This window comes from Pundamilia nyererei, unplaced genomic scaffold, assembly GCF_000239375.1.
Source record: "Pundamilia nyererei isolate P.nyererei 1_Seehausen unplaced genomic scaffold, PunNye1.0 scaffold00008, whole genome shotgun sequence".
In the NCBI taxonomy this organism is placed as follows: domain Eukaryota; kingdom Metazoa; phylum Chordata; class Actinopteri; order Cichliformes; family Cichlidae; genus Pundamilia; species Pundamilia nyererei.
Genome location: NW_005187409.1, coordinates 65,470 through 93,441, shown reverse-complemented (window position 1 = coordinate 93,441; position 27,972 = coordinate 65,470). Strand labels below are relative to the sequence as shown.

General features: G+C 40.4%; 5 protein-coding genes across 5 annotated transcripts in view; 1 reads left to right on the top strand and 4 right to left on the bottom strand.

Moving 5' to 3' along the window:
- Positions 1-504: 504 nt before the first annotated feature.
- aurkb (aurora kinase B) lies at positions 505-5,823 on the bottom strand. Its single transcript, XM_005722827.1, has 9 exons — positions 5,672-5,823; positions 4,213-4,251; positions 3,880-3,958; positions 3,452-3,497; positions 3,183-3,371; positions 2,476-2,614; positions 2,228-2,376; positions 1,970-2,144; positions 505-1,231 (listed from the first exon to the last, which is right to left on the bottom strand). Exons 1-9 carry the CDS (start codon positions 5,675-5,677, stop codon positions 1,058-1,060), a joined length of 996 nt encoding a protein of 331 aa, XP_005722884.1. The 5' UTR covers positions 5,678-5,823; the 3' UTR covers positions 505-1,057.
- Positions 5,824-8,591: 2,768 nt separating this feature from the next.
- Positions 8,592-11,513, bottom strand: LOC102212286 (uncharacterized). The gene is made up of 3 exons (XM_005722825.2): positions 11,402-11,513; positions 11,191-11,266; positions 8,592-9,834 (listed from the first exon to the last, which is right to left on the bottom strand). Exons 1-3 carry the CDS (start codon positions 11,500-11,502, stop codon positions 8,791-8,793), a joined length of 1,221 nt encoding a protein of 406 aa, XP_005722882.1. The 5' UTR covers positions 11,503-11,513; the 3' UTR covers positions 8,592-8,790.
- Positions 11,514-11,718: 205 nt separating this feature from the next.
- cops6 (COP9 signalosome subunit 6) lies at positions 11,719-18,041 on the top strand. Its single transcript, XM_005722826.2, has 10 exons — positions 11,719-11,863; positions 13,239-13,364; positions 13,472-13,603; positions 14,551-14,639; positions 14,896-14,958; positions 15,046-15,093; positions 15,200-15,314; positions 16,100-16,192; positions 16,409-16,509; positions 17,497-18,041. Exons 1-10 carry the CDS (start codon positions 11,731-11,733, stop codon positions 17,635-17,637), a joined length of 1,041 nt encoding a protein of 346 aa, XP_005722883.1. The 5' UTR covers positions 11,719-11,730; the 3' UTR covers positions 17,638-18,041.
- Positions 18,042-18,613: 572 nt separating this feature from the next.
- and4 (actinodin4) lies at positions 18,614-20,254 on the bottom strand. The gene is made up of 3 exons (XM_013916123.1): positions 20,221-20,254; positions 19,964-20,124; positions 18,614-19,396 (listed from the first exon to the last, which is right to left on the bottom strand). Exons 2-3 carry the CDS (start codon positions 20,120-20,122, stop codon positions 18,614-18,616), a joined length of 942 nt encoding a protein of 313 aa, XP_013771577.1. The 5' UTR covers positions 20,123-20,124; positions 20,221-20,254.
- A 1,606-nt stretch (positions 20,255-21,860) lies between these two features.
- mcm7 (minichromosome maintenance complex component 7) overlaps positions 21,861-27,972 on the bottom strand; it is an 8,357-nt gene continuing 2,245 nt past the window's right edge. The window contains exons 2-15 of the mRNA XM_005722824.1: positions 27,706-27,785; positions 27,061-27,225; positions 26,840-26,964; positions 26,573-26,753; positions 26,088-26,225; positions 25,855-26,004; positions 25,648-25,762; positions 25,430-25,561; positions 25,110-25,193; positions 24,637-24,848; positions 24,248-24,513; positions 23,958-24,126; positions 22,786-22,895; positions 21,861-22,459 (exon numbers count right to left, since the gene is read on the bottom strand). Coding sequence (XP_005722881.1) covers positions 22,246-22,459; positions 22,786-22,895; positions 23,958-24,126; positions 24,248-24,513; positions 24,637-24,848; positions 25,110-25,193; positions 25,430-25,561; positions 25,648-25,762; positions 25,855-26,004; positions 26,088-26,225; positions 26,573-26,753; positions 26,840-26,964; positions 27,061-27,225; positions 27,706-27,785 — 2,141 coding nt within the window. The 3' untranslated portion in view covers positions 21,861-22,245. The remainder of the gene's footprint in view (positions 22,460-22,785; positions 22,896-23,957; positions 24,127-24,247; positions 24,514-24,636; positions 24,849-25,109; positions 25,194-25,429; positions 25,562-25,647; positions 25,763-25,854; positions 26,005-26,087; positions 26,226-26,572; positions 26,754-26,839; positions 26,965-27,060; positions 27,226-27,705; positions 27,786-27,972) is intronic.

Here is a 27,972-nt window from a genome sequence, read left to right as displayed (position 1 = left end):
CCACACAGGTCTGTACCAGGACACCAACACATTTAACCCTGGAGAACCCATGGGGTCAAATTTGACCCCATGGGTTCTCTAGTAAACCAATGGGGTCGGCTCTGTCCCCATGGGTTCTCCAGGGTTAAATGAACTCTACTCATAATCCTGCCAAGACTGTTCAAATATCCAGCCAGAATTATGCCAGAAGCTTGATGATAACTACCAATAGCCCCTTTCAGGGTGCACCTTCAACCAAATATTAGAGGGTGTATATATACACTTTTGCTCTTGCGGTTTACACACAAAAAAAAAACAACAACAAAAAAACCAAATTACTTACCCTTACTTGATAGAAGTCTGTGACTACAAATCAATATATATATTTTTTAAATGTTGTATAAGCAACTTAATATAACCCTTAGCAAAGGTAGGACTTATAGTTGCATTACACTACCCAGGTTTGCCAAGCAGCTAGATATAAACTCTGTGATCAATTACTCATTTGATGCAAACAAATCCTTTTACAATATTTATTAGAAAGTTAAAGTACATCTTGAAGGAAATTAAAACATGCTTTCCTGCACAAGCCCCAAACCCCTCGGCACAAACTATTCAAGAATATAAATGAGGCAGTCTAACAGTAGTATTTTGATGTCAACACCATCTGAGGCAGCAATCCAAAACAAAGCTGTGTCAATTTTGAAAAGTAAAGAAATCACAATTACCAAAAACAAAACACACTTCTAGAGAAGGCACTATACATAGATAAGGACATACATAAGGACTGTACATTTGGGGGAAAAAAGAAAAAAAAAAAAAGGGTATGCGAGAATAGACAAACAGCAAAAACTGATTAACCGAAGTCATTTTAAAGCAAAAGAAGTGAAAGATTTTCTGCATTTGCAGGTTCTCAGAATTTGTTGTTCATCTTTGTCATGCATGACATAATACTCTGAACCCTTTTCATGTATAAAGTTGCCAGTATAATGGCAGTTTGAAGCCCATGGCAGTGAAACCAAAAAAATATTGGGCCACAGTCTCTTGCGGAAGGAAAAAGACCCATCATAGGGCAGGCTCAGGATTTCTTGACAGGGCAGGTTGGAGGCAAGAGCCTGTGAGAGTTGGCACGCACCCACTGGTGGTCGATGACACTCTGTAGTGGGAGGCGATCGATGGGGTTGTGGCGAAGCAGCTTGGAGATCAAGTCTCGGGCACCATCAGAGACAACTTTAGGGAACTTCAAGTCCACCTGCAAATGGAAGATTTGATTCATGCATTTATCAGCAAAGGGGAATGCTGGGATTCTTAAAGTCTTAGCCAGCTCACAAACTGCCAGGTACAGTCGAGTTTGATAATCATTTCCTGATACATGAGATGTAATGTCAAGTTTGAAAAAACGATGCAAGATGTGTCATTTTAAGAATTTATAACCAGAAAATTAAACATATAGATAAAAGTATTTTTATGCATTTTCTAAAACTTGTGAAAGGAATAAGCAGTCAAATGTTGTGCCCTTCAGAGTCATCCACATCTGCCAGTCAGCTACTGTTCTTATGCACATTTCAGAAAATGCATAAGTTCAAAACAAGCGGAGCTTAAATTAAACCTTTGCTTGTGACTTTTTTTGTTCATAATAATTGTTAAGATCTGGGAACATTTGAGTGTCAAGAAAGTCCGCTCAGCGTAACACTTTAATCGGAGCTAAAACTCAAAATGTGTGTACTAAATCTGGTAAGCATAATGCTACAGAAGGTAAATTATCTTGTGTACTACATTACATTCCCAGAAGAAATAATGAAAAACCTACAAGAATTTTCCTTTTTTAGTATAAAGTAAGAGCTAAAGGGAAACAAGTGCTCGACTAGAGTGATACCTAAATGGCTTCTCTCACTACAGTAAAATCAGCTTCTTCTCTATGACTGAAACTTGTAACTTAATCATGAGATTTGACTGACCAAGTGCATTACACATGCAGATAAACACCAACCTTCATAATCCTTTTGTACGTTTCTGAGTGGCTTGCTGTTTCAAACGGTGGGTTGCCAACTAAACACTCGTAGCAGAGGACGCCAATGCACCACAAGTCCACCTTCTCACTATGGGTGTGTCCCTCAATCATCTCAGGAGGAAGGTAGTCCAGTGTCCCGCACATTGTGCGACGTCTGAGAAGGTTTAAAAAAGGTGAGCAGGGCAGGGTGAACAGGCATCGTAAAGAAAGTGAAGTAATGACAGTGTGGTTCCTCACCTTAGAGAAGGTGCATGGACTGACCAACCAAAATCAGCAATTTTCAGCTCTCCACGATAACCGAGAAGAAGATTCTCAGGCTTGATGTCACGATGAATTACTTTCTTCTCATGGCAATACATTAGTGCATCAGATATCTCCTCCATGTACTAGAATTTTAAAGAGGTTGGCATTAGGCTATAACTTCACTATTTTTGCAGTTCAGAGTAAAGAATTTTTTGTCACTACAATTCTGGTTGAGTTCTTACCGTGGCAGTACGCCGATCATCAAATCTGCCACATCTCTGAAGCTCTTTGTACATTTCACCACGTGGGGCGTATTCAAGCACTAAAAACACCCTCTTACGGTCATGGAAGTAATTGTAGAAGCGCAGGATGTTTGGATGCCTGAGGAAATGAAGCAGAAGAAATTTAAATCAGCATGCTAAATGCACCAAATATAAGCAGCCATTATATAGTATGCATTTATACAATATCAGCCTAATCTATAAGAGACAAATAAACCACTGAGAACACACCATTTCTTTGTATATCTTGTCCCCAGAGGCATTATACATGTAAATCATTGGTTAACAGACATTAACTACATTTCTCAGTGTATAGCAATGGCACAGTTAAAGATTTTTTTTGAAATTACCCAAATTATTGAAATGTTTAGATATAGAAGTACACAGCTCTCAGCATTGTTCGACCATTTGAATGTCCCTGCAGGAGACAGTGGAGGGTAGCACATAGCCTGCCAAACGTGTGTGAATTATAGGACTGTTGTTATAATCGCCCTAAAACGGGACAGTCCTACAACGGGTTATTTTGTACATTTCAATGAATGTATCACCACACTTATTATTTGAACACATATTGTGTAACAAATTAAACTTGTGTTTGTAAACTCAGTGTGCCTAAGATGACAAAAGGGAGTAGAGCCAAAAAAAAAACAAAGAAGCAGGATACTAACTTGAGATGGGCCTGAATCTCAATCTCTCTCCTGAGTTGATGCTCCACACCTTCTTTCTCCATCTGAGACTTGAACAACACCTTCAGTGCCACAATTGCTTGGAGTTTCTTCACTCTCGCAAGATAGACATTTCCAAATTTTCCCTTTCCAAGTGGCCGACCAATGTCAAAGTCATCAATGGAAATTTTCCTGAAATAAAAACAAATAAAAGTTCTTTTAAATATTCAGGACAAAGACAACACATCAGGAATATAGAACTAGCCACTTACTTTGAAGCTGAGCTGGAGGACGAGCCAATGCATTCTCTCGCAGGACCTAAAAATAACACCACAATTAAAACTTAGCAATTAAAAATTTCCTGAGGGGTCTCAATCAGTTATCAGAAAATACGGTATCATAGGTTTGTGTTTTGCGATTAGTTTTTAAATTTCATTTTTACTTTGTTTCAAATTCAATTTCAGTCAGTTTCCAGAGTGGATATGAACACTTCAGTTTACCTTTTAATTTTCTGTCTTTTAATTTTAATTTAGTTATGTTTTCGTTTTTTCTCTAAATGTAGTTTTCCAGGTATATGGATTTTTTTAAACTTTAGTTTTCATTTCTATTTTAATCAGTTTCCCCCCCAATATCCAGTTTTAGTTTAGTTAACTACAATAACCTTGGTCTTATCAGCATCTGCACAGAAGGAAAGACTTACCTGTGACAGTATTTTTCATTGTGTCTGCTCGTTGCTTCACCACAACTCGCTGAGGGCCTGACAGGTTCGGTGTGGCAAACTGACATCAAGAGCAAACACAAAAACACAGCTATAAGTGATTTATTCATTGCACTATGGCTAAATCACTCATTTATTAATATTACAACTACTACTACAAAATTTTACCTACATATATTCTTTGATTTGCTCAAAGTGACTTTCGGTATTTTAATAACACCTCAGTCCAAGCTGAATCAGATGTGCTTGCTAGATTTAAGCACAGTTAACAGTAATGGGCCAAGCAACATAATCTTTTACAATTTCCATACTTACTGGTCTTTGAAGACCTCTGGGCTCGTAATTTTCCTTATTCTGTAAAGAAATAAATACAACTCACTAAAACAGTACATTTGACCTATTTTGTGCCCCCCTTGCTTTTAGCTTTATACTTATTTTAGACAACCAACAAAGGGAAGCAAGCAAGAGATTAAGGCACACTTTGTAACTCATAACCTAGGATGTTGTGTCAAGGCTCAGTGCTTTCCCTGTTTATCATTAATGGTGACTTTAACCAAGAGTTTGGAATTAACTCAATGTCTGAATAGATTACTTATAAAATATGGTCTGCAGTTCATCCAAGTCACAATTATAAACACATTCTGATTTCAATCATTAAGCACAACCAGATGTTCTTTTCATTTCTTAGCGTGCACACACACACACTGAGCTGTAGTGAATTTATGTAAATTGTAGAAACTTTCCTCATGTATAACTTATGATGCATGCACAATGACAAACATGAATGGTGGAGTATTTCTCCTTACCAAACTGTTTCAGTTCATCAGTATTTCTTGGAGATCTTTATTTAACAGCTCTCTTCACTTAATGCAACAGCATCTAAACTAGGTTCAGGTCGCCAATAATCTTTCTAGAGGCAAAACAGAATTTGTATGCTTTTACTTACTGGAAGGGCCACCTCTACAATCACTGTCACTTCCTGTTTTACGCCAAAATAGCACAGGGTGTAACACGTTCCTAAAGTTGGAGAGCCACCCTCCACTTCAAGTTAATACTTAGTGTGTAAAATAAAGTAATATAATGGAGAGCACACACGGCTATTACTGCGACCTAACCGATGGTTAGATTATTTCTAGATTCCATCCCCTCTCGTTTTTTTTTAAATTGTGCACACATCTAAAGCGTTTTCTAGTGCCAGAGACAGTAATATATTTGATTTCAGCTGGTTTTCATTATCATATACAAAACCGAGAAGGAAACACTGTCTGTGGGTGGCTGAATTACCCACCACAACTCTTTACCCGGTTTGAGAGGTAAAGACGCCTTGTTTTATCATGACTTGATCGCCACACTGACCTTAGATATGCTGGTTCAATGCCTTATATAGTGTTCATAAATTACACTTACTGGATTGAAGATCAACGAGTTAAACATTTAAATTAATCGTTAAACAAAGAAAAAGGTTTACCGGGCCTCTATCATTTAAAGTCAGCGTTCAAACAATTGCAGTACAAGTCACTGTACTGATCACCTTTAAGGAAAACATTAACTTAACTCGAAGTAGAAAACACTGCCTCGTTCATAGAATATACTACCTGTGATCTTTTTACCTCGAGTTAACGTTACACGTTAGTCTGCTAAGATAGCTTGCAAGCACAAGGTTAGCTAAATTAAGCTAAAATTTACGTCTACGTAAACATGATATACGGAGTTTAAATTGTTATCAACTGTTACTCGGTAACGCTTGGACATAAATGTATAAATATCGAATTACCTGCATCGTAGTGAAGGAAAAACAGTATTAAATTTACAGCGTGAAAACCTCAATCTTGTAACCCAGAACTTCCTCGGCCGCCAGCGTTTTCAAAAAGCTAATCTTCACGAACGTGATTGGTGAGCTTCGCACACTTAGAGAACAGTCATTGGATAAAAGCGCTGCAAGGGGCAGCGTGTCATTGGTGAGCGGTGGATGTGGTCCCGCCCACATGCTGTATATTGTTTTTAAAAAGCAGGAGTAACGTCCACGGTATGTGATGTATGTAGGCTGTATACAGCATTTATATCCTTTGTCTGCGTCCATAAAGGCCTAATTTTTCATTGGCTAAAATCTACAAAATTCAAGCACGTGACAGAAAACCAACAGTACCTGATACACCTGGTACGGTTTGAATGTATTTTACTTCATTTCTATGTTATGCTACTTTCAAATCTTACTTCACAAATGCAAATATTTTACTTTATACGTCATTTACTTTATACTTATTATTTCATACTGAAGATTTAATGCCTTCACGGTATGGTTCTAGTCTATATTGGCCCAAAAATTCCCTCATAAATAACTCCATACATTTTAACCATTTTTTTAAACCACTGATCTAATTATTATTATTATTAACCTTTATTTTACCAGGAAAAGTCCCATTGAGATTAAAAACCTCTTTTTCAAGGGAGTCCTGGCCAAGAGGCGACAACATGTTAAAATTACAAAGTTACATACATGTTATAAGTAACAATTACATTTTAAAAAACATTTTTCTCTGGTTCTCTCAATTAAAATGTATGCGGTAAATAGCCTACCTGACAATAATAATAAATGGTTGATTAGTCCTTAATAAAGAGTATGGGAAGTGTATTTTCAAATTTACAACATTTATTTTGCAGAAAATCATCGTACAGTAACACAACAGCCATAAAAGCTATTTTGATTTAGCTATACTTATTAATTTACTGAAAGTGAAAATGGCAAGAAATTTCAGTTGTTTAATAGTGTCCTCACTGCTATTGCAGACAATCCCTCATAACTATTATATATAATTAGCAACATTACTTCAACATTAATCGACACTTGGAGCACATAAAAAGCTAATTGCAAATAGTTTGTGCATTCAGGGCAGTGGTAGGAAACTTTGTATGTAGGACTTGAATGTTTTTCCCACTCACCTGTTCTGAAATGGGTAAAACAGGTGCACCATATATGATCACATCTATGCTGTTTTACTAACAGTACATGTTTAGTTTCAAGAGTCTCTAAAACCAATGTCTTCATTGATTTGACCTATTGACCTATGGTGGATCTAAAATGTATCCAAATAGCTGCGGCTCAAATTTGACCAGTAAGAGCCGTAATGTACAAAAATTCATAGCGCCCTTACAAGAGTATAACATTTTTAACCATTTTAATCTATGTGTATATTGGGTCACTTTCAATGTGAAATGTTCACACTGGACAAATTTGAACTCAACGGTATGTAGGTGTTAAATTCTTTGTTGTGTAGAATATAAAAAATTAAAACAATTTCCAGCTGCAAAATATACTGCATATCATATATAAATTCATGAATCCAAACTTTTAATCCCATAATTACTTTTAATTAAGATGCTTTTAATTTTGATTATATGGTTTGTGTACCATTAAGCTACTTGTGTAGGATTAATACTTACTAATTTAAATTCTTGTCTTTCCACTTTTCAAAAACCGTTACTGGCCATTCCAACACTCAAAACAAGAGAAATGACCCGTGACAATTTTCTGAAGCTGACAAGAAATCACCTATGTAAAAGAAGATAAAATGTAGTATTTGACCTTGAAAAATGATACGTGCAGTTTCATGACAAACTGATCAGTCATCTTTAAAGGTGCAGTCGACATACCGTATTTGTATTCAAGCACAAATTCTGGGTTTACTTCATCAAAATAGCTTTATTCAGAACAATTTGTTCTTCACAAGATGAACCTTCATTGAATGGTTGCTTTAAATGCAACACACTTCGGTATGATGACACAAATCTTCCATGTTTTTTCCTAAAATTGAGACAATATACACACATTCAGGATAAGCGGTTGCTTTTTGTTCTCAGTTTCTACAAAACACATATGCAACACCCAACAATATCCTGTGCATCACCCAACCAAACAGAGTAAAATATATGTTTTCTGACAGTATACGCTGTTGAGAAGTGGTAAAGAACAGGAAACAGGTGGATCATGACTTATTTGTCTTTGTAGCTTACACCTGCTTATCTGTTTACAGTCCAACAGCAACTGTTCTGCATTTTATTTCATACCGTTAGAGTTTCTAAGCACTAAAAAGGAGAGACTTCCCACTGACTTACCTCAAAGAAACTGAGTATTGTAGGAGATCATGACATATCCCTTAAGACAATATAATTTGTGTCTTTGACGACAGATGTTTTTTCTTAACTTTCATAATGTAGTAACCTCAGCTTATGAGGCAACCTTGCAAACTGACGAGAAAGATGTTTTTCATGATGTTTGCATCAATGTGATGAAGTAATCTGATTTGTCAACGACAGACAATTCAGTTTGGAAGTTTTATGCAACTGTTACCAATCAGATTTTTCAGAAAACACCATATCATAATATAGCTCTTACTTCTAAGTCAGTTTTAATCAAGACAAGTAACATTTTGAACATAATACTGTAAAAAGCTAAATAAAGGGCCAAAACATTTATTGTTGTTCTTGCACTGCTGAAAACTGCAATCCTCCTCTAAAGCACTCAAAGGTAATTCTGTCGAGGAAGTCATTTATTTTTATACATACTATTTTTTTTTTTATTTAATCGCTCAATAAACCCTTAATACATTTGAATACATTACTGTGTACAGCTATTCAGTTTTTGTTACTTCATTCTAAAAGCCTAAAAATACTATAAACATGGATCATTGTGAGCAGACTTTTAAAATTATTTTTTTATTTATTTATGGACTTATTGTGGCATTGTCAGAAAAAGTTGACAGAGCATTCTGAATCGGGTTCTACTTATATCAACATGATCTAAAAGCCTATGTAACAGTTTTTTGTTGTTATTGTTTTATTTATTTATTTTTAATCCCATGTGGGTTGCTTGTATATAGCAGCATATAGCTTCATTCAATCTTCATTATTCTGAACAGAGCAGTTGGTAAGCACCAGTGTGCAGGATGGCAGCAGGACAGCCAGTGTGCGACGCAGACCTGGAATAGGATCATTCATATCTGCCATCTTGTTCTCGTCGCTGCTGCCATCTGCACCTGCAGCTTCTTCTCTGTCCTGCTCTTCTTCCTCACCGCCCTCCCCCTCTTCTGCTGGTGGATTCTGACGAGGCTGGAACCTGACGTCCACAAACTCCAGCTGGCGAAGTCCACGGAGCATCCTGCAGCTCCGGGCTATCTGCAGCTCGCTGAGTGTGCAGTCCCACAGGCGCAGACGTTTCAGGTCTTTCAAGCGGCTGGCGCAGAGCAAACCTGGACCCACCTCTTTTCCACCAAGACTTAGCTCCTCCAGCCCAAGCCAGCCAGCCCCCAAGCCAAGGGAGGCCATATGTAACTGGTAGCCCTGCCGCCCTGTAATGCCTATTTCCAGAAACTTGAGCCTGGAAAGCCCTTCTACACCACAGACACCATCTTTGGCAGCACAGCTTCTAAGCCCATTAGCTGTTACACGAAAGGTGTCACGTAGCTCTAGATGACAGAGCCTCTCCCATGATGTCAGACCCTGCAGGTGCTGGTCTGTAAAAGAGGGCACATTGTTAAGGACTAACCTCTCAATACCAATCCCTGAAGGAGAGCCAGCCCCTTTTCCTTTCTGGTTCCTTCCTTTCAGTTGAGCACCAACACTGGATGTGGGTTCTGCTCTTTCTTGGGGACTAGCTGATGGCAGGGTCTGATTGAAGAAGCCACGAGGCAGCTCACAACCCCGCAGCTCCAGCACCTGCAAAGATGGAGGTAGGATCTGGCAACTGGGCAGGCTTCTCAGGTCTGCATGCAGAAGATAGAGCTTACTCAGTCGAGGGCATTTTGTGGACAAAGCTTTAAGCCAAGACTCAGAGAGAAAGGTTCCGCCACGTGCGGACAGCAGCAAACCACGCAAGCGAAGGCACCTTAGTCCGCAACCCAGGTACTGACGCAGCAGGACCCAAAGGATGCGGGATGTCACCTAACACACAGTGGACAGTCCATGAATATGTGTGTGTTGAGAGAGAGAAACAATAACAGTCAATAACTGCACAAACACACAACCCATGTGTTATTAAATGATGCTCATTGTTTATTTTTAGAGCATATTTTACACACAAAAGCATTTCAAAATGCTTTACAAGGGGCTTTAAAAAGCAATACACAATTTTATTTACTATCAAAGAAACTAAAATACACATACAATAGAAAAACACATACCAGCCAAGAGAAAATATTAGTGGATGGCTGTTAAGAATGACTAGTAACAGCTCAGAAACTGCCAATAGATGGCCTAAGACTCAAATCAGCAACTAGGTTGTTGAAACAAAGATATGTCAAAACTGGCTTTGGGATGGATAAACCAGGCTAAGCTCCTGGAATGGCTTTCCCAAAGCTCCAACGTCAATTGTACTGAAAACTTGTAGACTATGTTTAAAAGCTGGCTCCATGCCTGGAAACCAACCAATTTAACTAAACTCAACCAATTCTGCAAAGAAGAGTGGTTAAATACCCAGCTACTGTTGCACCAAAAGCTTGTTGATGGCTACCGAAAGTGTTTAACTGAAGTGCAACCAATATTTATATTAACCAAATATTAGTTGGGGTTGTATGTGTGGATTTGATTCAAACTTGTGCATCTACTTTTTCCTCTTTAAAGCCATTAAAGCTGTGTTCTGTACTATTCTATTCCACCCTGGACAAAGAACAGTTCAAAGAAATTATGAAAAGCCCCAAATTCCTATGTAAAGAGCTTAGAAAGAAAAATGGCTGGACTTCTTTAAGTTTCTTCAAGACATTTCACCTCTCACCCCAGAAGCTTCTTCAGTTCTAAGACCAAATGGTGGAAAGCCCCAGGTATTTCAGCTCTAGTGGGAGTTGTCCCTTAAGAGGGTCGTTTGGTCTTAGAACTGAGAGGTGAAATGTCTTCAAGAAACTTAAAGCAGTCCAGTCGTTTTTCTTTCCAAGCGCCTTGGATTACCATGACCTGGATGACTGAGAACCTACACAGACCCAAATTCCTGTGGCATTCATGCCCATGATGCATCTATAAATATCTCAGGACAACTGTATAAGTGGGCCCGTTTTGAGACAGGAAAATCACGGTGTTGTATTTTTATTTGATGATACAGTTAAAACCAGTGCTTTAATGTGAGAGGATAAATTAAAACATGAGTCAACAGCTCCCAGTCGTTCATCTTTATCAAAAAAAAAGTTATCGCTATGGGTTTGTTTCTATTATTATCCCCAAGTAACAGACTAGATTACTAAAATGCCTGGCCTGCATTAACAGAAGAAACGAAAAATGATGAAGCCACACTGGCAACAGCATCCTTACCCCTTTCCATGAAGTCAGGTCGACATTTCTCCACAGTCTTTGGTCTTTAACAAGGCGTTTCCACCTCTTACATACCCTAAAACCACAATTTAAAATATATAAACATATACACAAATCACATAACAAAAGACAAAACAAACGAAAACCTGAGTTTTGTTTTAAACGACGATTAACTAGTAAATCATTGAGAGCAAAGTTGAAATCCCCTTACCTCCCGGCTTTGACGACCTCTCGTACGTTCAGGTAGGACAAGACATCGATTAAAATGTTTTCGGGAAAGTAGTCCAGATTGCAGCCCCTAAATTCTTCCATTTTGTAAACAAAACTCTCAAACCTCACACACGGAATGGTACATGAACGCACACGGGTTGCGCCCGAATCAGCAATCCCCCGGAAACACCGGTCCACTGACTATGTGACCGAGCGGCCGCTGGGCAGTTAAATCAAATCAGCGGCTTTAAGCTCAACACAACGTTCCCCGACCCAAAGAGCCTATGTTTCTATAAACTCCCATCAGGTTTATGACCGTGAATATGCGGCATGGTTTGTTTTAAAAAAGAGCCCCGCGAAGAGCCACTTAACGTCCTTTGCATCAACAGTCCACTGCGCCTGCGCGGATTACCGGACAAGATGGCGACCAGCAATGGTGGAGGAATGGAAGTGGATGGGGCAGGCGAGTATTTATCCCTCATCTCATCGTTTCTGTCCACACCAACCAAAACCTGCGCGCAGGTTGCCGTATATGTTGTTTTGTGTGTTATAAGTGAGCGGAAGTGGCGACTCCGTGGTGTTAAAGGGTCGTAAGGAGCTTGCTCGCTGACATAGCAGGTTAACGTACTCAGCTCTGTGAAGCTGTCAGTACATTCATCACTGTGTGGATATTTCAGGCAGTTCCCTCTGCTTTGCCACAGGAGTTTGCATCAGAAATTTGAAGTAAAAGCTAACATCATGTGCAGTTGATTAAAATGCTGTGGCAGTGCTGCAACACCAAACACGTCAACATTAGCTATACATGACAGAAACCGACATGCAGGCCTATATCTGTGTGAATAGTTACATATACATTAAAATGACTGTATGTAGCGAGCATAGGGCGACCGCTCAGAGTCGCGTTTTATTAACTTTATAAACTGTCATTGGGCACCTCGCTGACTCATCTACCTGTCCAGGTGTCCTGTTGGGAAACTGTGGAACTCGTTTTATGATTGTATATGCTATTTAACCTTTTAGGAACGATCCTGAGAATGATCGTTTGTGCCAAACTAAACAGATGATTAATGCCAAAAGGATATATCCAGTCACTTATTTTGAATGGAAAGAAAACTGTGTACTGTTGCTTGGCTCTGGAGCTCAGTGACATAGATTATTGTCATCAGCTACAATCCGAGTGTAAATAATCTCTCTTATTATTTTGTCTGTTATGCATTGGTCATACGTTATTGATTGTTTTGGGTCCATACTGATTTACCGCTATTGATGTGTCTCTGCTTATTTTCTTGTGTTCCACATATACATGCAGTTTGATTAGACGTATACCGAAACAGGGCTGATCCATTGTTGATTAACTTTCCAGTTAATGTGATTGGACCATATTAATCACTTTTGGTTCATCACTGTTGCTTTTTTCCTAATTTTCCAGTAATTATTTGGATTTGAAGAAGTATTTCCGTTTGTACCTGGGTCACTGTTGCCCTTTTGCACAACTATCTCAGATTTGCCTAAAAAGGCTATGGTCCACAGATTGGATACATATATATTGGTTGCTGTGAATTTGTAGCTTCATATATCAAACATTTTTCAAGATGTATTCTTTTCAAAAATGGTCCATCGACACATTTTCATTGATGTCATACGAAGGTAAAATTTTACAGTTTGTGACGATAAAATTCTGTGATGGTTGATTTGAGATGGAAACTCTTTGTCTGGCTTTCCGGTAATTGTTTGAATTTGACAAAGTGCTTCCAGTTAACAAGTTTTTTGACTTTTTTATATATTGTCATTGACATACTGTTAATCCCAATCATGTTTGTGTCTTTGTGTGATTGTAGCCAGCCCCAGTGTTATGGCCTCAGGGGTCACTGGGAGTGTTTCTGTGGCCTTACACCCTCTGGTTATCCTAAACATATCCGATCACTGGATACGCATCCGCTCGCAGGAGGGCCGACCGATGCAGGGTATGTGTGAAAAAACAACACATTATCCTATCACATATATATTGGGCTTATGGAATAAAAGTCTAAGTTAAAGATAAACATATGCTGTTGTGTTTGTCTCTGCTCAGTGATAGGAGCTCTGATTGGGAAACAGGAGGGTCGAAACATCGAGGTGATGAACTCCTTTGAGCTGCTGTCTCACACCATAGACGACAAAGTGCACATTGACAAGGAGTACTACTACACCAAGGAGGAACAGTGTAAGCTTTGTTCAAGTGTTAAGGACAATAATGCACATATTTGTGTGTGCATCTTCTTTGATGACTCAGTTGTTCGGTAGCTGGAGTTGTGCTAAAATTAGTAACACTGGCGTAATCATCATTCAGGAAAATCAGTTCACACGTCAGTTTGTCGTGATTTGTTTTTCTAGACTTAGACTCTAGTTTTGTCCTTGCCTCCTTTATTAAATTGAGACATTTTCTATCTGTGTTCTGACCTTCCCACACGAAGAACAATAAACAGTACAACAATTGATAAGTCTTGAACGCCAGAATGGGACTCTGTAGTTTTGGAGTTTCAGTTCCCAAAGAGTACAGATACATTGTTAATATGTTTGGATGTGCAAGGAGTAAAACACGTGAAGGGAGATTCCTGACACTTGACCAAAAGATGGCAGCATTGGATCCAGTTGTTGAGCCATAAGTAAATGATTTACACACAAGTCTTTTGGTCAAAATGACATAAAAACTACCAAAACTCTCGATCTCTGCCTCTTGCTTTGGATTTTGTAATTTTTTTTTTCAAGTCAGTTCCTGTTAATTTCCAGAAAATCAGAACAGTGATTATAACAAAAACACAACTCTTTATGAAGTTGACTCACAGTCGTGGAGACATCCTGAGCCTCTGTAAGCATTTGCAACAAAGCCTCATCAAGCAGGGTTTTTTTTTATTTGTATTTTTTAACACATTTTATTAAAATGACAAAGACTTAAACCTGTAGGTTGTTTCGTAAGTTCACTATATTGTTTAGTTAACTGCTGTAACCTTGAAACAAGCGGAGCATGAGAAAAAAAAAAATCTCTTCAGTTTTCATGTCACTGTGAGAGAGTTCGTTGATGACTATGTTCTCCAAGCCCCTCTCAGATATTTATCAGTAAGTCAAATCATCAGATCATTTTGTTTTTACATTTGTCCTCTGGTCTCTCAGTCAAACAGGTCTTCAAAGACATGGAGTTTCTGGGCTGGTACACCACAGGTGGTCCTCCAGACCAGTCAGATATCCACATTCACAAGCAGGTAGGCAGACACTGAAGCCCACTGACAGGTGGCAGGATGTCGATGTTTTGACACGTGTACTGTGACCATGAATGTTTCAGAAGCAAAATGTATCACTTTTAAGCTTTTAAATATCTTAAAACCCCATACACACCTGCTCCACTTGTGTTGCACGTTAACACATGCCTTTATACTGCTATAGAGTCTACACACAAGTACATGATGCTGGATATTTCAGATCGTTTGCTTTTACCCTCATTTCTCTACTTCCTGGCAGGTGTGCGAGATCATTGAGAGCCCTCTTTTCCTGAAGCTTAACCCAATGACCAAACACACGGACGTGAGTTCATTTGCATTGTTTCAGCAACGATGTCACTGGTACAAACACAAACGCCTCTGCTCTAAACAGTGTTCTTTTGTCCCACAGCTTCCTGTTAGTGTTTATGAATCTGTCATTGACATCATCAGTGGCGAGGTATAGTTTACTTCCACTTTTATCTAGTGCACGTCTAATCTTGATTGCCACAGATGCTTCAGTTTCATCTGATATGTATTGTTTTTGTTTGTTTGTTTGTTTTCAGGCCACCATGTTATTTGCTGAGCTGACGTACACTCTGGCCACAGAGGAAGCGGAGAGAATTGGCGTTGACCACGTAGCTCGTATGACGGCCACCGGCACTGGAGAAAACTCAACAGGCAAGACAAGCTGTTGCCTTAAGAATTACTTGTACTGTACATGTTCTACTAGCTACACACTGATCATAGTCATGAATTGTTGCCAATTAAGCATTCTTTATTTAACAATAAGCCACAAAAGGTGGTAAATCAGAGCTTTTCTCCAGCTTCAAATCCAAAGGAAATGGCTTTTGTAGCTTTGTTGAGTTTCTAGGCTTAGAAACAGTTAGAGGCGCTGTTGTCAAAGATTAAAGGCAGACTTGACTACTTTTTATGAAAATGTGTTTCCTTTAAAAAATGCAATATACAAATGATTTGTGATACGAGGTATGACTAAAAAAAATACAACAACAGCAAAAACACCTTCTACAATTTCAGTTTGGCCGTTCTCTAGTTTTGTCTTTCTGCACTCATGCCTCTGTGATGCATACTAGAGCTTCTCAAGTGTTAAAGTCATGTTAGGAAGGGGGCAAAGTCAAAAAAGAGGTGAACCTAGCCCCTGGGCTGCCACATGCATGGTGGCAGGATCCACGGATTAGATGCTTTCAGCTGAATTTTCTCCCTCAGGGTTTTACAGTAGCTCTCCAAACTTTCTGCCTCACACTGGGGGGAAATTTTTACATTGTACAACCATGTAAACCCAGAAATAAATGATTTAAATGAGGTGTAACAAGCTGTCAGTTAGGGCATGGTGTCACATGGTGTCTCCTCCATCAGTCAGCTGTCCTGTGACCTGCGTCTTATTGGTCACCATCAAAATGAATCGGGGTTTAACTGTGTTGTTTGGTGTCTTTCTTCTGTGTTAGTTGCTGAACACCTTATAGCCCAGCACAGTGCGATAAAGATGCTCCACAGCCGAGTGAAGATCATTCTAGAGTACGTCAAAGCCGTGGAAGCAGGTGAGAGGATGAGGGGGTCGTTTAATGACTGAGTGAGAGCGAAGAATGTGAAAATAAATCTGAAAAGCAGATGTTTTTAAATGAGATGTTTCCTCTCCTTCATTTTTTTTTAAAGGAGGCCCCTCAAACATGCCCCTCTGTAATTACAAGCTTCTGTTTGACAGTTTCTTGACAAACTCAACATTTTCCAGCGTGCTGTTTATTTGTTTCTCACAGGCGAGGTGCCATTTAATCATGAGATCCTTCGAGAAGCAAACGCCCTGTGCCACAGACTGCCAGTCCTCAGCACCATAAAATTCAAAACTGACTTCTATGATGTAAGTAATCTTTGTTGCTCCTTCACACACACACAGATGGACCAAGGCAGGTCAAAATCCCGGGAAAAATGAGAAAAGGAATAATCTAACTTGCCTCTCTTTGGTAACAGTTTTTAAATATAGCTAATATTTAGCAGCATTGTAACAGTTAACAGGCAGGGAAACACGCGATTCAGGGATCAGTGTATTCAAATGTGATGTGTTTACTTGTAATTATAAAGATGGAACTACAGTGTTTCAGTGGACAGTTTATAGCCAAATAAATTTTCGTTGCGTATCGAGACACATAAAATGCTCAAAGTACTTTTCAAGCATTTGCTGTAGTTGGTAAAGATGTAAAGACAAATGCGTCAGTTTATAAACTGACCCCATTGCTGCACCGGCCACATAAAGCATGTGGATCATTTTTGATGAGATGGAAAATAAATGAAAAGCATCTCCTAAGTCGTGCAACTGTATTGCAAAAAGTCACCAATCTTCAGTTTGATAAGTTCTATGCAAGACGCGTGAAGTCATTTTAGGTATTTTTCCATTGTTTTTTTTTTTTTATAATCTGCCAGTGTACAAGAAATTAACGGAGCAGTGGGATGTATTTTTACAGCTGGTGATTATTTAGTCACTTTTACACAGTGTACTCCACTCTCTATTTGTTTACTTTTACCCACATTACATAAATCTTTCCCAGTGTTCCCAAGTACTGGGTCCAAAAACAGAAGACAAACACAATCCTAAAATCAAAGCTCACATCTCATTTTATCAAAGTGTAGCTGCACCCTTTTTGCTGCACATTTTGCTGTCATCGACATCGAATACTACAATAATAAAATGAAAGCAGCAATAAAAGATGGTCAGTTAGATAAGATAAGAAGTCTGAGTCACAAGGAAAAATTAATTTATGATTAAATATCTCTTGTTGTGATGATGTTACTGTTCATTGTGCTGTAAAAGTGAGAACTCCCTGACGCCGTTCTTCTGTTTACCCTGCAGCAATGTAATGACGTCGGCCTCATGGCCTACTTAGGCACTATCACCAAGACTTGCAACAGTATGAATCAGTTCATCAACAAGTTCAACGTCCTGTACGACAGACAGGGCATCGGCCGGAGGATGAGAGGACTCTTCTTTTGAGCAAAGCAGAGAATCAAAACGAGCACCGCAGTTTATTATTCTCTGTTCTGTCTTTTTCTTTTCTTTGTTTTTTTTTTTTGTCTGTTTCTACTTTGATTAGCTAAAAAGCAGTTCTTAAACCAACCGTAGCTTTTCAGAGCAGTTAAAAAATTCCAACCACAAGTGTATCTAAAAGCACCGATCATTAAAAGCTATGTACAAAGTCACTCATCTGTTTGGTGGGTCTGCACAGCAATGAGTCCACTGTACATGAACGTTCTGTTATTTTACCCAGTTTGTTTTACTGTTTCATGTTCCTGTATGTAATAAATGATCTGCTGATTTTTCGTTTTTTTCCCCATGAGACTTTGAATCTTCTGTCAACGAAGCACATTAAAAAAGTCAGAGCTGCACTTTTAAATGAGCACATGAAAGTCTGCTACGTGGAGCTCGCCTAGCTGGAGGTTTATTGGCAGTAGCAGCACGTTTGCAGATCACCCACTGAAGTTGTGTTCCTGCTGTTTGATTGCCCTTATAGGTTTTGGACAGAGAGGCAGGAAAAAGACTGCAGGGTGACTTATTGCTCCAGAGTGTATGGAAAATAACAGGAGTCAGCATTTATTTGGCTATTAAATGTACAGCAGAACAGACATAATGGCCTCCCAGCATGCACGCTGGTACTTCACAAGTGATTTTTACCTGCCATGTGGCGATGGGTGGAGCAAAGCTTTCCTTTTGAGGCTACTTTGCACCTTTCAAAAAGGATATTCCAACTCAAAATGCTACTCGCTGGTGAAAAACTGATTTGTTGCAATTTATTCTTCTCAAAAAGAAAATTGGTTTTTCACATACTGGCAGTTACACATTGAGCCATCGATGTAATTACACTGCATCTAAAAATGCGCTAAGACATTGGTTTTATTGACATTACATATAAAAGATGTGAAAGTGTGCAACTTGGATGTTTTCATAGTCTGTTTTGCTCCCTCTGGATGTTTTACTGGCTCTCCTCTGCAGGCTCATCAGCAGCATCAGCAGGCCGTGGGTACTGGAAGCGGGCTGGATCGTACAGATCATCCCTGGGGTTGTAGGGTAGAGGGTGCTGGTAGTAGTAAGGGTGAGGGTAGTAGGTTACTTTCTTAATGGGTGCAGGAGGTGCTGGCTCCTCCACATGTTCCTCCTCTTCTTCCTCCTCGACCGGAGGGGGTGGCGGGACCACAACCTTTCCTTTGATGGGCCTGGGTGGGTTGTCAATCAGGCAGTCGGGATCCCAGTAGGGGTCACAATCGTACTCCATGCCCTTAAAGGTGCGGATGTGAGCTGGGGGAGACTTCTTGACAAAGACTGGGGGAGCTGGAGGTGGGCCAGATTTCTTAGGAGGAGGTGGTTGAGGCACTGCCACGGGAGCTGGTGCAACCTTCTGGGGAGTGCAGTGGGGGTGGTACCGAGGGTCACAGAGCACAGGTACTGCACCTGTGGGCATGTAGACAATGTGAGGCTTGCAGAGGGGGTCCTTTTGGTTACACAGGTAGAGCACATCGGCCTGTGAAATGGCTGGAGCAATAGGAAGAGCAGGAGGCTCTGTGGGTCTTGGGACCCCTTTCATTGGCGGTGGAGGAGGAGGAGGAGCAACAACTTTGCACTTCTTGTCTGTGGCTGGGTCACACATGATCATAGGCACTCCCAGTTTGCTCTGGAAATAGGAAGCATCAGGGCCGTAGGTGTGCTCCAGGTACCTCATCTGCTGGTAGAGCATTCGCAGCTTGTCGATCTCATAGAGCTGAGAGGCGGAAAAAGAGTAAAGGAAAGACAAACTCAGGTTTATTTATGTAGAATCAAACTGCAAAAAAAAAAAAGCTGCCACAAGTAGATTTATAATCTTCAGTTGGTTAAGAAAGAAACCCTGAGACACATTTAAAATCTGAAATCCTTCATGATTATATGTGTTTTTAAATTAAAAAGCTCAGTTGTAATCGCACTTCTCGACTAAGCCGAGAGGTGATGTGTTTTGAATCCCAAAATCCCGACCCTCTGAGATCAAAATGAAAAATCTTTTTTCTTCCTGCTTTTTTTTTTAAACTATGAAGGTTTAGATTTAAAATCTTCCACATCCAGATACAACATGTTGGTGCTGATTTTAAACAACCAGAACCTGGACTGAATTCAAAATTTAACATCCTTATTAGCTAAAATCTTACATTTGCTGGTCTGCAAAGGTGACTTGTCACAGTTTTCTGTTACTACAAAGAATGTTTAAAATAAAGAACACCTACAGTGACACATTCTGAGGTGCTTATATAGACGGTGAATATTTGGGCTACCCCAGGAAGCCCAAAGTGTTTCTTACCCCCTCAGTGTGTCCGATGCTGCTGTAGTATTTGTAGTAAGCCTGGAAGTCTGGGTTTCCTCTGTACCACCGAGGGTCCGCATTACGCTTTGGTCTGGAGTGAGTCAGAAAATCATTTGCTTTCTCTGCATCAATGCTAACATCGCCTACAGGGACCATCTCTGTAAAAAGAGGAGATGAAGCTGAGTCTTTCAAAAACAGTTGGAAAAACAGCACCGCTGCATAAAGCCTCAGAAAATTGTTCTTTTTTAACTTACGTTCCTGCTTTATGACATTCAACAAAGATTTGGCCTCCAGCAGGCCTGAAAGAGGATGAAAAATAATTTGTGGATGTTGATGTTGATTGTTTTTGAGAGGTGAACCTGTGACATTGTGAAGTAAAAGAAGCAGAGCAGACCTGGGAGAAACACAAGACAGAAGAGTGCCCCCACCAAGCACGATGAAGAAATCATCTTGAACCTCTGTGATCATGAAGAAAAGGAAATGATCATTTTGAGGAAAACTGTTAGTTCGTACAAAATAACTCTGAATCAATTACATTTCACATCTACACATTTAACAAAGGTATGTGTCTAATACCAAAATTCAATTGTAAGACATAAAAATATGTCTTCAGGTAAAACTGTTCTGCAATCTGATGCTCTAAATGCAAAGATTAATATAGACTGTAGAATATAAATGTGGCTTGCAATTAATAACTTTATTAATTCAAATTATATTTTTGCTTCTTATTGCACGACCCAATATTGTAAAGAAAACACATCTGCCCGTTTTACTCACCTGACTCGGGAGGCAGTCTTCGCTGGTCTGAACAAGGCTGAGTGGGTTAAATACACATCTCTGCGTCGGTTACCCTGTAACATTATCTTCTATCCAATCGGACTCTACCGACTTTGAGACCGAAATCTTGTCTCCACCTTCCTTTTAATACACTTTAATGTGGGGCCTTTGGCGCCAATTAAGAACAGAAAGCCTCAGGACCTTTGCAGCAAAGCCATAAAACAAAACAGACTTCAAATGGAAACTCCCCATTAAGTGTGGAAGTGAAGCATCACCTGCTGGGGCAACTGCAACCGTAGTGAAAATGCTGCCTACTAACACAATATCCATGCCAGAAAAGCTTACAAAAAACATAGATGACAACCCATGTTGCCTTAAACATACATTCATAATGAGACTTCACAGATTTCTGAAACACCACCGGTTTCTAAAGGTTGTTATTTTTACACAGTGAACACCTGCTTTTTGAACACAGGACAGCTATCTACAGAAAAAGCTGCCTTTGTCTCGGCATGTTCAATACTCAGACTGCATTCTTACTGAAGGCCGTCATACTAAACATACATGCAATAACACACACTGGTCAGTTTAATGTTATTCTCCCACATTCCCCAATCATAACGATGTCAAATGTGATAAATAGATTGTGAATAATGTCCATGATGAAAATATAATTTCCAAGTTTACATTGTTTTAGCTTCTTGCTGTATTAGATGCAATTATTTAGATACATGTCATCAGTAGACCAAAACATTTAGGTGACACATGATTACTAGTTACTCTACCGAGACAGTGCATACAATGTGTTAGTGGGTTACAGGATCATTCATCATACAGCTGGAAGCTTGCGGTTTTGAAAGCTAGATTTGGCAGCATTAAACATTTGTTGCCTTTTCTGAATATCCAAGCCTTTTGAAATCTTTGGTTCAGTGACTCACAAACCCAAAGTCGTGCGGGTTTTGGCTTTCAACATGAAAATTGTGACTTGCAGACCTGTATGTTTTGTGGGCAGGCGTTACTCAAAGGATTAGCGAGGCGTCCCCACTGTGAAACCAGGTGTTCATACACATTTCTTCATCCCACATTATGTGCACAGAAGACTCGGCACCAGGCAGAGTATTGAACCATCATTTTATTTTAACTCTCACAATACAAGGCTCAATATAAATTTGTCTGATTTGCATCATCAAGTATAAAATGTACAGAAATGCTCAATGTTAAACGGATGCTTGCAGCCAAACCACAGGAAATACTTCACAATACTAACTTCTGACGTACATATTTACAAGCAAGGTACTGTTAACAGGATTCTTCGGGAGTTCTGGGTTTCCATTAGCTGGAATTCTCGCAATAATAGTCATATTTAAAAAGAATCTTCCATCTGCTGGACTTACAAAATGCTTAACCTCATTACAAGTCTGTAGAAAACCCACAACAAAGAGTCCCCCACCCTCCCTCAGGTGACTGAAACAAAATGTGCGTGAAGGCGTGTCCCGGGTTGTTCAGACGAAAGTGATGCGCGTGCGGGCCTGGTTGACCTGCCACACGTTCAGCTCTTCGTACTCCTCCAAGGCCTCCTGGAACTGGGCGGGCGTGAAGCCACGAGAGACGCAACGTTGCTCTGCTTCAGCCATGCGAACCAACCCACCGGCTCCACGGCCCTCTGCGGCGAGCTCGCGCACCAGAGAGAAGATGACGTCGGCCGGTCGCTGCGTCCTGCAGATGAGAAAGCAGATATTAAAAAAAAAAAGTTAACTTTAAAGCCTCAAGGAATTTTGAATAAACCTACTCAGAAATGGCACAAAGTAAGGCATGTAAACATACTACATGTACACGTACGAATGCACAAACTACATTTCCTGCTCGTTTTGAACAAGCTGTCGTGTGAACAGAGCTCCATAAAAATCAAGCAAGTTTTACAGCTTCCTTCAGGACATGCAAGAAACTCATAAAACAGCTCTGAATCAGATGACATCCAGTCATGTTAGTCTGAGCTCACTGAAAGCCATATTTAAAAAACAGGCCTGGTTTTTAGCTCTAACCTTGTGGTGCTGGATTTGTCAGCCTGTAATGAATCCTTGGACATCTCCATCAGCCTCATGGCCTCGTTTACATCTTCCTTCTCTACGGTGTCCATCATGCGAAGCCGAGCCTGAAGTAGGGAGTTAAAGGTGAAGATAATGCTAAGACTGTAGTTTGAGTGAATGCACAAATAAGAGTTAAAAATAATCCTACAATATCCATCTCAATTTAGGCTGCGCTGTGCCGGCACTGTCAGACCGAGACAAGTGCAATGCCCTCTGGGATGCCCGGCAATTGCCCAAGTCTCCGCCTCTCAACACCAGCTAGTCTCTCTATAGCATGAAATCAAAACAGCACACAAAAGATCCCATCTGAATACTGTTATGATCAATTTGGGATTTTTGTAGAATACACTGATGACAGTCCTGGCCATGGTCAGTTTTGCATGGGTTTGCACAGCTGGTCCTTATGCACACAGGCTGACTGCCCACCCTGCAAAGCTGGCCAGGATCAGCAAAGACATTAAAGCAGCTCCCTCGTGGTCATGAAGAGGAAAATACCAAATGAGTCATCTGAAAACACACAAATAAGCTGATGTGCAGCTGTGGCACCAATACTGCTTGTGGCTGTGTTTTGCCCCCTTGTGGACATCTGTGTGCAGCATATTGCCTACCTGTTAACCTGAAGTGCTGGTTTTGCAGTAGGTGGATGACCGCTACCTGCACAAACAGCACTTTTGACAACCAGAGGCAGAGATGATACAAGACAGACTTAATTCAAGCTTTTTTAATAATATTCATGTTGTGAGTGGGTGTAGCATTTTTGCTACTGGGACTGGTTTTGGCAGTCAGAGATTTTTGTCCAGCGTGGGAAAGAAGTGCTCACAATGCAGTAGGCCAGATTATCATCACTACCTGCACTGTAAGCACTTTATCCCACACTGGACGATCGATCAAGACAATTTAATTCCATTCAAAGCTCCACAAAAGTTGTGCAACCGAACCCCATACGACACTTGTCTGCAAATGTAAGTTCCACTGAAGTTTGATGAAAAACAATTGTAACCCTGTTTCACTTCTTAAAACAAATGTCTGACAAAATTATAACCCTCCTGCAGGAGTTCAATCAGTGAGATTGGCCTCTAAATGTTTCCAGCCACCCACTACTACTCAAGTGGATGTGGAATTCTTACCAGTGCAGTGGAGAGGCGCAGGATGGAGAGGAGCGTACGAGCAGAGGTGAAGGTGGTGTCTTTGCTGACCCGAGCCTCTTTTCTCATTTCCACGTAAGCAGCAGTGATGTAATCGGCCAGTGACTCGGGCACCACAGGCTGCCGCTTCTTGCACAGAGATATATAACGCCTGATGGAAATTACATTTGTCATTAGTTAATATTGCCTATTACACAGACCTATTTGAAGTAAATTATCTGAGCTACAACAATAACCTTCATGTGTTCATTTTTAAACATGCAAATTCTCACCTCATCAGTTTCATGTCAATAGGGGTGAAGTGTGAGGGCGGTTGGCGGGAGTGCTGGTGCACGTAGGTGATGTGCTGGGCCAGACGCAGGTCAGCATCAGCATCTGGTTTGTCCTGGATGAGCCACAGCAAGTCGAAACGGGAGAGCAAAGCAGCTGGCAGCTGAATGTTCTGCTCGATGCTCTTCCGGGGATTGTAGCGGCCATAGGCGGGGTTAGCTGCTGCTAGAATAGAGCAACGGGCGTTGAGGGAGGTCATGATGCCAGCCTGGAAGGGAGATTAAATCAACTTGAGTGTGGATGTTAAACAGGCATTGAATGTTTCCAGATACTTCCCCTAATACTCTTCTTTCTCCCCCCCCCCCCGAGTACTGGCAGTAATTAAGGATACCTTAGCAATGGAGATGGTCTGTTGTTCCATGACTTCATGGATGGCGGTTCGATCTGCATCCGCCATCTTATCAAACTCATCAATGCAGCAGATGCCCAGGTCAGCCAGAACTAAGGCTCCTCCTTCTAGAGTCATCTCACCGGTTAGGGGGTCACGCATCACTGCCGCAGTCAGACCGACCCCAGATGAACCACGACCTGTTGTGTACTGGCCTGAACAGCAGACAGGGAACAAGAAAAAGCTACAATTAGCTGTTGATCAAACGGTTAATACTTCAAGCTTCACTCAGAATAAAACTTCCAATTATATGACAGGCTGTTGGCATTCAAAACTTTGCATTAAAACAAAAAGCGAGTGCTCTAATCAAACTATCCCACCAGAAGTTAAGCCGTCACAGTGTAGGACCTAATGGAAAGTAAACGCCATACTAGATAAAGCATTAAACCAGATAGGGGACAACAAACAGGACTCACTTCGAGGAGCCAGACGATCAATGTAGGACAGCAGCTGGGACTTGGCGACTCCTGGATCTCCCATCAGGCAGATATTAATGTTGCCTTGAGGAAGAAGAGACAACGGAGTAAGAGCACTGCAGTGATTACAACATTTAATGAGGAAAAACAACTTCAAAGAAATGTACCTATGGAATAAAGAAGTTTGGTCTTGTGCCAGCGTGATAAAGGAGCATAAATTATATTAAAATTATACATTCAAATTAGTATTAGAAAGCTATGTTACAATATGATGAAACAGAAGAAAAGGATTCTGCCGTTATAATCTTGTTTGTCCTCACCTCTGATTTTCATGCCTTTGGGAGCCTGTTCCACTCCTCCAACCAGCAACAGCAGCAAAGCCTTCTTCACATCTTCGTGTCCATAGATCTCTGGCGCTATGGAGCCAGCTAGCTTCTCATAAAATCCTTCATCTATAAAGAAAAAAATTCACCTCAGACACTAAAGACCAAGGTCTCAGTTTATGTGTTCCTATTGTAGTGATGTCCAACAAACAGACCTGTGATGCTTCGCAACTCCTCATCGGTCAGCTCCTCGTTACCTAGTTCATCATCCTCAGTCTTGTTCATGAGTGTAATGCTGTGACACTCCAGATAGGTTTCTGACAGGAGACCCTGAAAAGAGCAAAACCACAATACATTTCAGTTTCTCTCTGGAGATGAGATCATTGCAGTAGCCCATGTGTACTTTGACAAGCAGATTATACCTGAACAGCCTGACTGAAGCCTGTGCGCAGCTGAGGGAGGAAGATTCCTGTGATGGCTACGTGGTCTCCTGGCTGGGCAAGACGTGTGTTTTCGCCACGCACGTACACCGTCATGCTCCTTGGGATGTTTCCAACAGGTACTTGGTCACTCTGTGTAATACCAGACAAAACTTGTGAGCTAATGTTAACCAAAACAACTGAATACAAACATAACAAGTTTGGGAGTTTCTTACGTGTTCCTGAATACGCAGTTCCTGGAACTTGATGAATTTGGAGCCTCTCGTCTGCAAATACAGTCGCCCTCCAGATTTGTTGGTGACACACTCTTGGCTGGGACACATAACAAGCGGCATGAAGGAAGGAGACTGGATCTGAAGGAAAACGAGAGGATACGATGAAAAACTTTGTTCCTGTGAAAGCATATAGATGTATAGATCAGGGGTGTCAAACTCAAATACACAGTGGGCCAAAATTCAAAACTGGAACCAAGTCGCGGGCTAACGTTAATATTTATTGAAATATATTTGTTCCTCCAGATATAAGAATGAATCTTTTCTTATGGACTAAAACACGTTTTGCTGAAAAACTGAATATGGAACAAGCAAAGCTTAATACTAAACAATATATATATTAGCTGTGTAATACCAGTAGGCCAGCTCTAATAGTAATTTGGTATGGATTCAACACCTATGGTATAGATGATTAAAAACCGTCTTACTGGTTGGTAGGTCTCAGCGCCACACTGGTCACATGTGTATGTAGCCACGGCCATCATCGGTTTGACCTCAGTCGCTCGAGTCACAATACCCCGAACTGCAACCAGGTGACCGATGCTGTCGGCTCGAATATCACGCACCACTTTGGGTTTAGAGGTGCTTGGAGCTTTAAAGTAAAGCTCGCTGTGGGAAGAAGTTCACAGTTGTATAATCACAGGACAAATAAAGACATGCAGTAAAAGCTCAGCTCTGAATCCGATTCAACTTACAATCTCCTCATGAGTTCAGGCGGGTATTGATTACGAGGGTCTCTTGTATCTGCAGGGTCACGACCCCTTTGTTCCATCATCAGCCTGTGCTCAATGTACACATCCAGAGAATCTTTGGCAATAATCTATGTATTTAAAAAAATAAAAAATAGACGCATTAATCCTGGGCAAAAATCACAATAGCAATTCATTTTTGGCACTTCTTAAACTGATCAACATACATCTCTTTCCTTGTACTCTGGCAGCAGCTCGTGGACAGCATCAGCAAACAGCGCTGTGTAACGTTTAGCATTCTCACAGATGCTCTCGACCAGCTCGGGGTCTTCTTCAGCCACATCATCCAGATCCACAAAAAGAGCCACCCGCTCCCTGTGAGCCAGCGCCACCTGCAATTAATTAGATGATCACCCAACAATTACACAACCATCTTTGCAGCTACTACTAACGCCAAACACACCTTCATCTACATTTAGAAGCAAAAAGGGAATTATGCATTTCGTAAATAGGTAAGAGCCTTTTTCCATCTTTCACATGGAAGCTTGATTAAGAGCCATTTAGTTTTGCTTTCACTTTTACATTTTAATGCAATCCACCCAAAACTATTCTACTTATAACAAAAATAACTAGTTCAAATAAACATTTACATTTATGATTTTGTCAAATCATAAATGTCTGCTTGTAAAGACAACAAATGGTGTCAAAGAACAGTGTAGCAAATAATGTTTTATTCACTGACCAGTGAAGCATCAGCGCTCATTAGCACACCAGATTTGTACTTTTTCTTTTAAGTGCAATAATATCAAAAATATGCAATGAACCAACTCTGAAAACTAAATCTATACTCATTATTTCTGTAGTATACTCACAAGTTGGGCTCCATACTTGAACAGCTTCTTCCCGTTGTCATCCTCTGTGTAAAATTCCTGCAAAAACCTTTTGCATTTTTCTGCAAAACAACCAAAAAATACCTTCAGTACAATTTAACAGGAGGGAGACGAGAAAACAAACAAACAAAAAAACCCAGACAGGCCACATGCAGCAAACACTAGGTGGAGATTGATTGTTAGCCAGCCACACACACACACACACACACACACACACACACACACACACACACACACACACACACACAC

Excerpts from the sequence above, each read along its gene's own strand:
- aurkb (XM_005722827.1), bottom strand. Across the intron at positions 2,615-3,182 it reads GAGATTCAGGCCCATCTCAA|GCATCCAAACATCCTGCGCT; the intron begins GTTAGTATCCTG and ends TCATTTCCTCAG. Across the intron at positions 1,232-1,969 it reads CGTACAAAAGGATTATGAAG|GTGGACTTGAAGTTCCCTAA; the intron begins GTTGGTGTTTAT and ends TTCCATTTGCAG.
- LOC102212286 (XM_005722825.2), bottom strand. The coding sequence starts at position 11,502 with ATGGAAGAATTTAGGGGCTGCAATCTGGACTACTTTCCCGAAAACATT. Across the intron at positions 11,267-11,401 it reads GAGGTCGTCAAAGCCGGGAG|GGTATGTAAGAGGTGGAAAC; the intron begins GTAAGGGGATTT and ends TTGTGGTTTTAG. Across the intron at positions 9,835-11,190 it reads ACCTGACTTCATGGAAAGGG|GTGACATCCCGCATCCTTTG; the intron begins GTAAGGATGCTG and ends ACTGTGTGTTAG.
- and4 (XM_013916123.1), bottom strand. The coding sequence starts at position 20,122 with ATGGTCCCTGTAGGCGATGTTAGCATTGATGCAGAGAAAGCAAATGAT. Across the intron at positions 19,397-19,963 it reads GCATCGGACACACTGAGGGG|CTCTATGAGATCGACAAGCT; the intron begins GTAAGAAACACT and ends TCCGCCTCTCAG.
- cops6 (XM_005722826.2), top strand. The coding sequence starts at position 11,731 with ATGGTTTGTTTTAAAAAAGAGCCCCGCGAAGAGCCACTTAACGTCCTT. Across the intron at positions 11,864-13,238 it reads AATGGAAGTGGATGGGGCAG|CCAGCCCCAGTGTTATGGCC; the intron begins GCGAGTATTTAT and ends GTGTGATTGTAG. Across the intron at positions 14,959-15,045 it reads CAATGACCAAACACACGGAC|CTTCCTGTTAGTGTTTATGA; the intron begins GTGAGTTCATTT and ends TTTGTCCCACAG.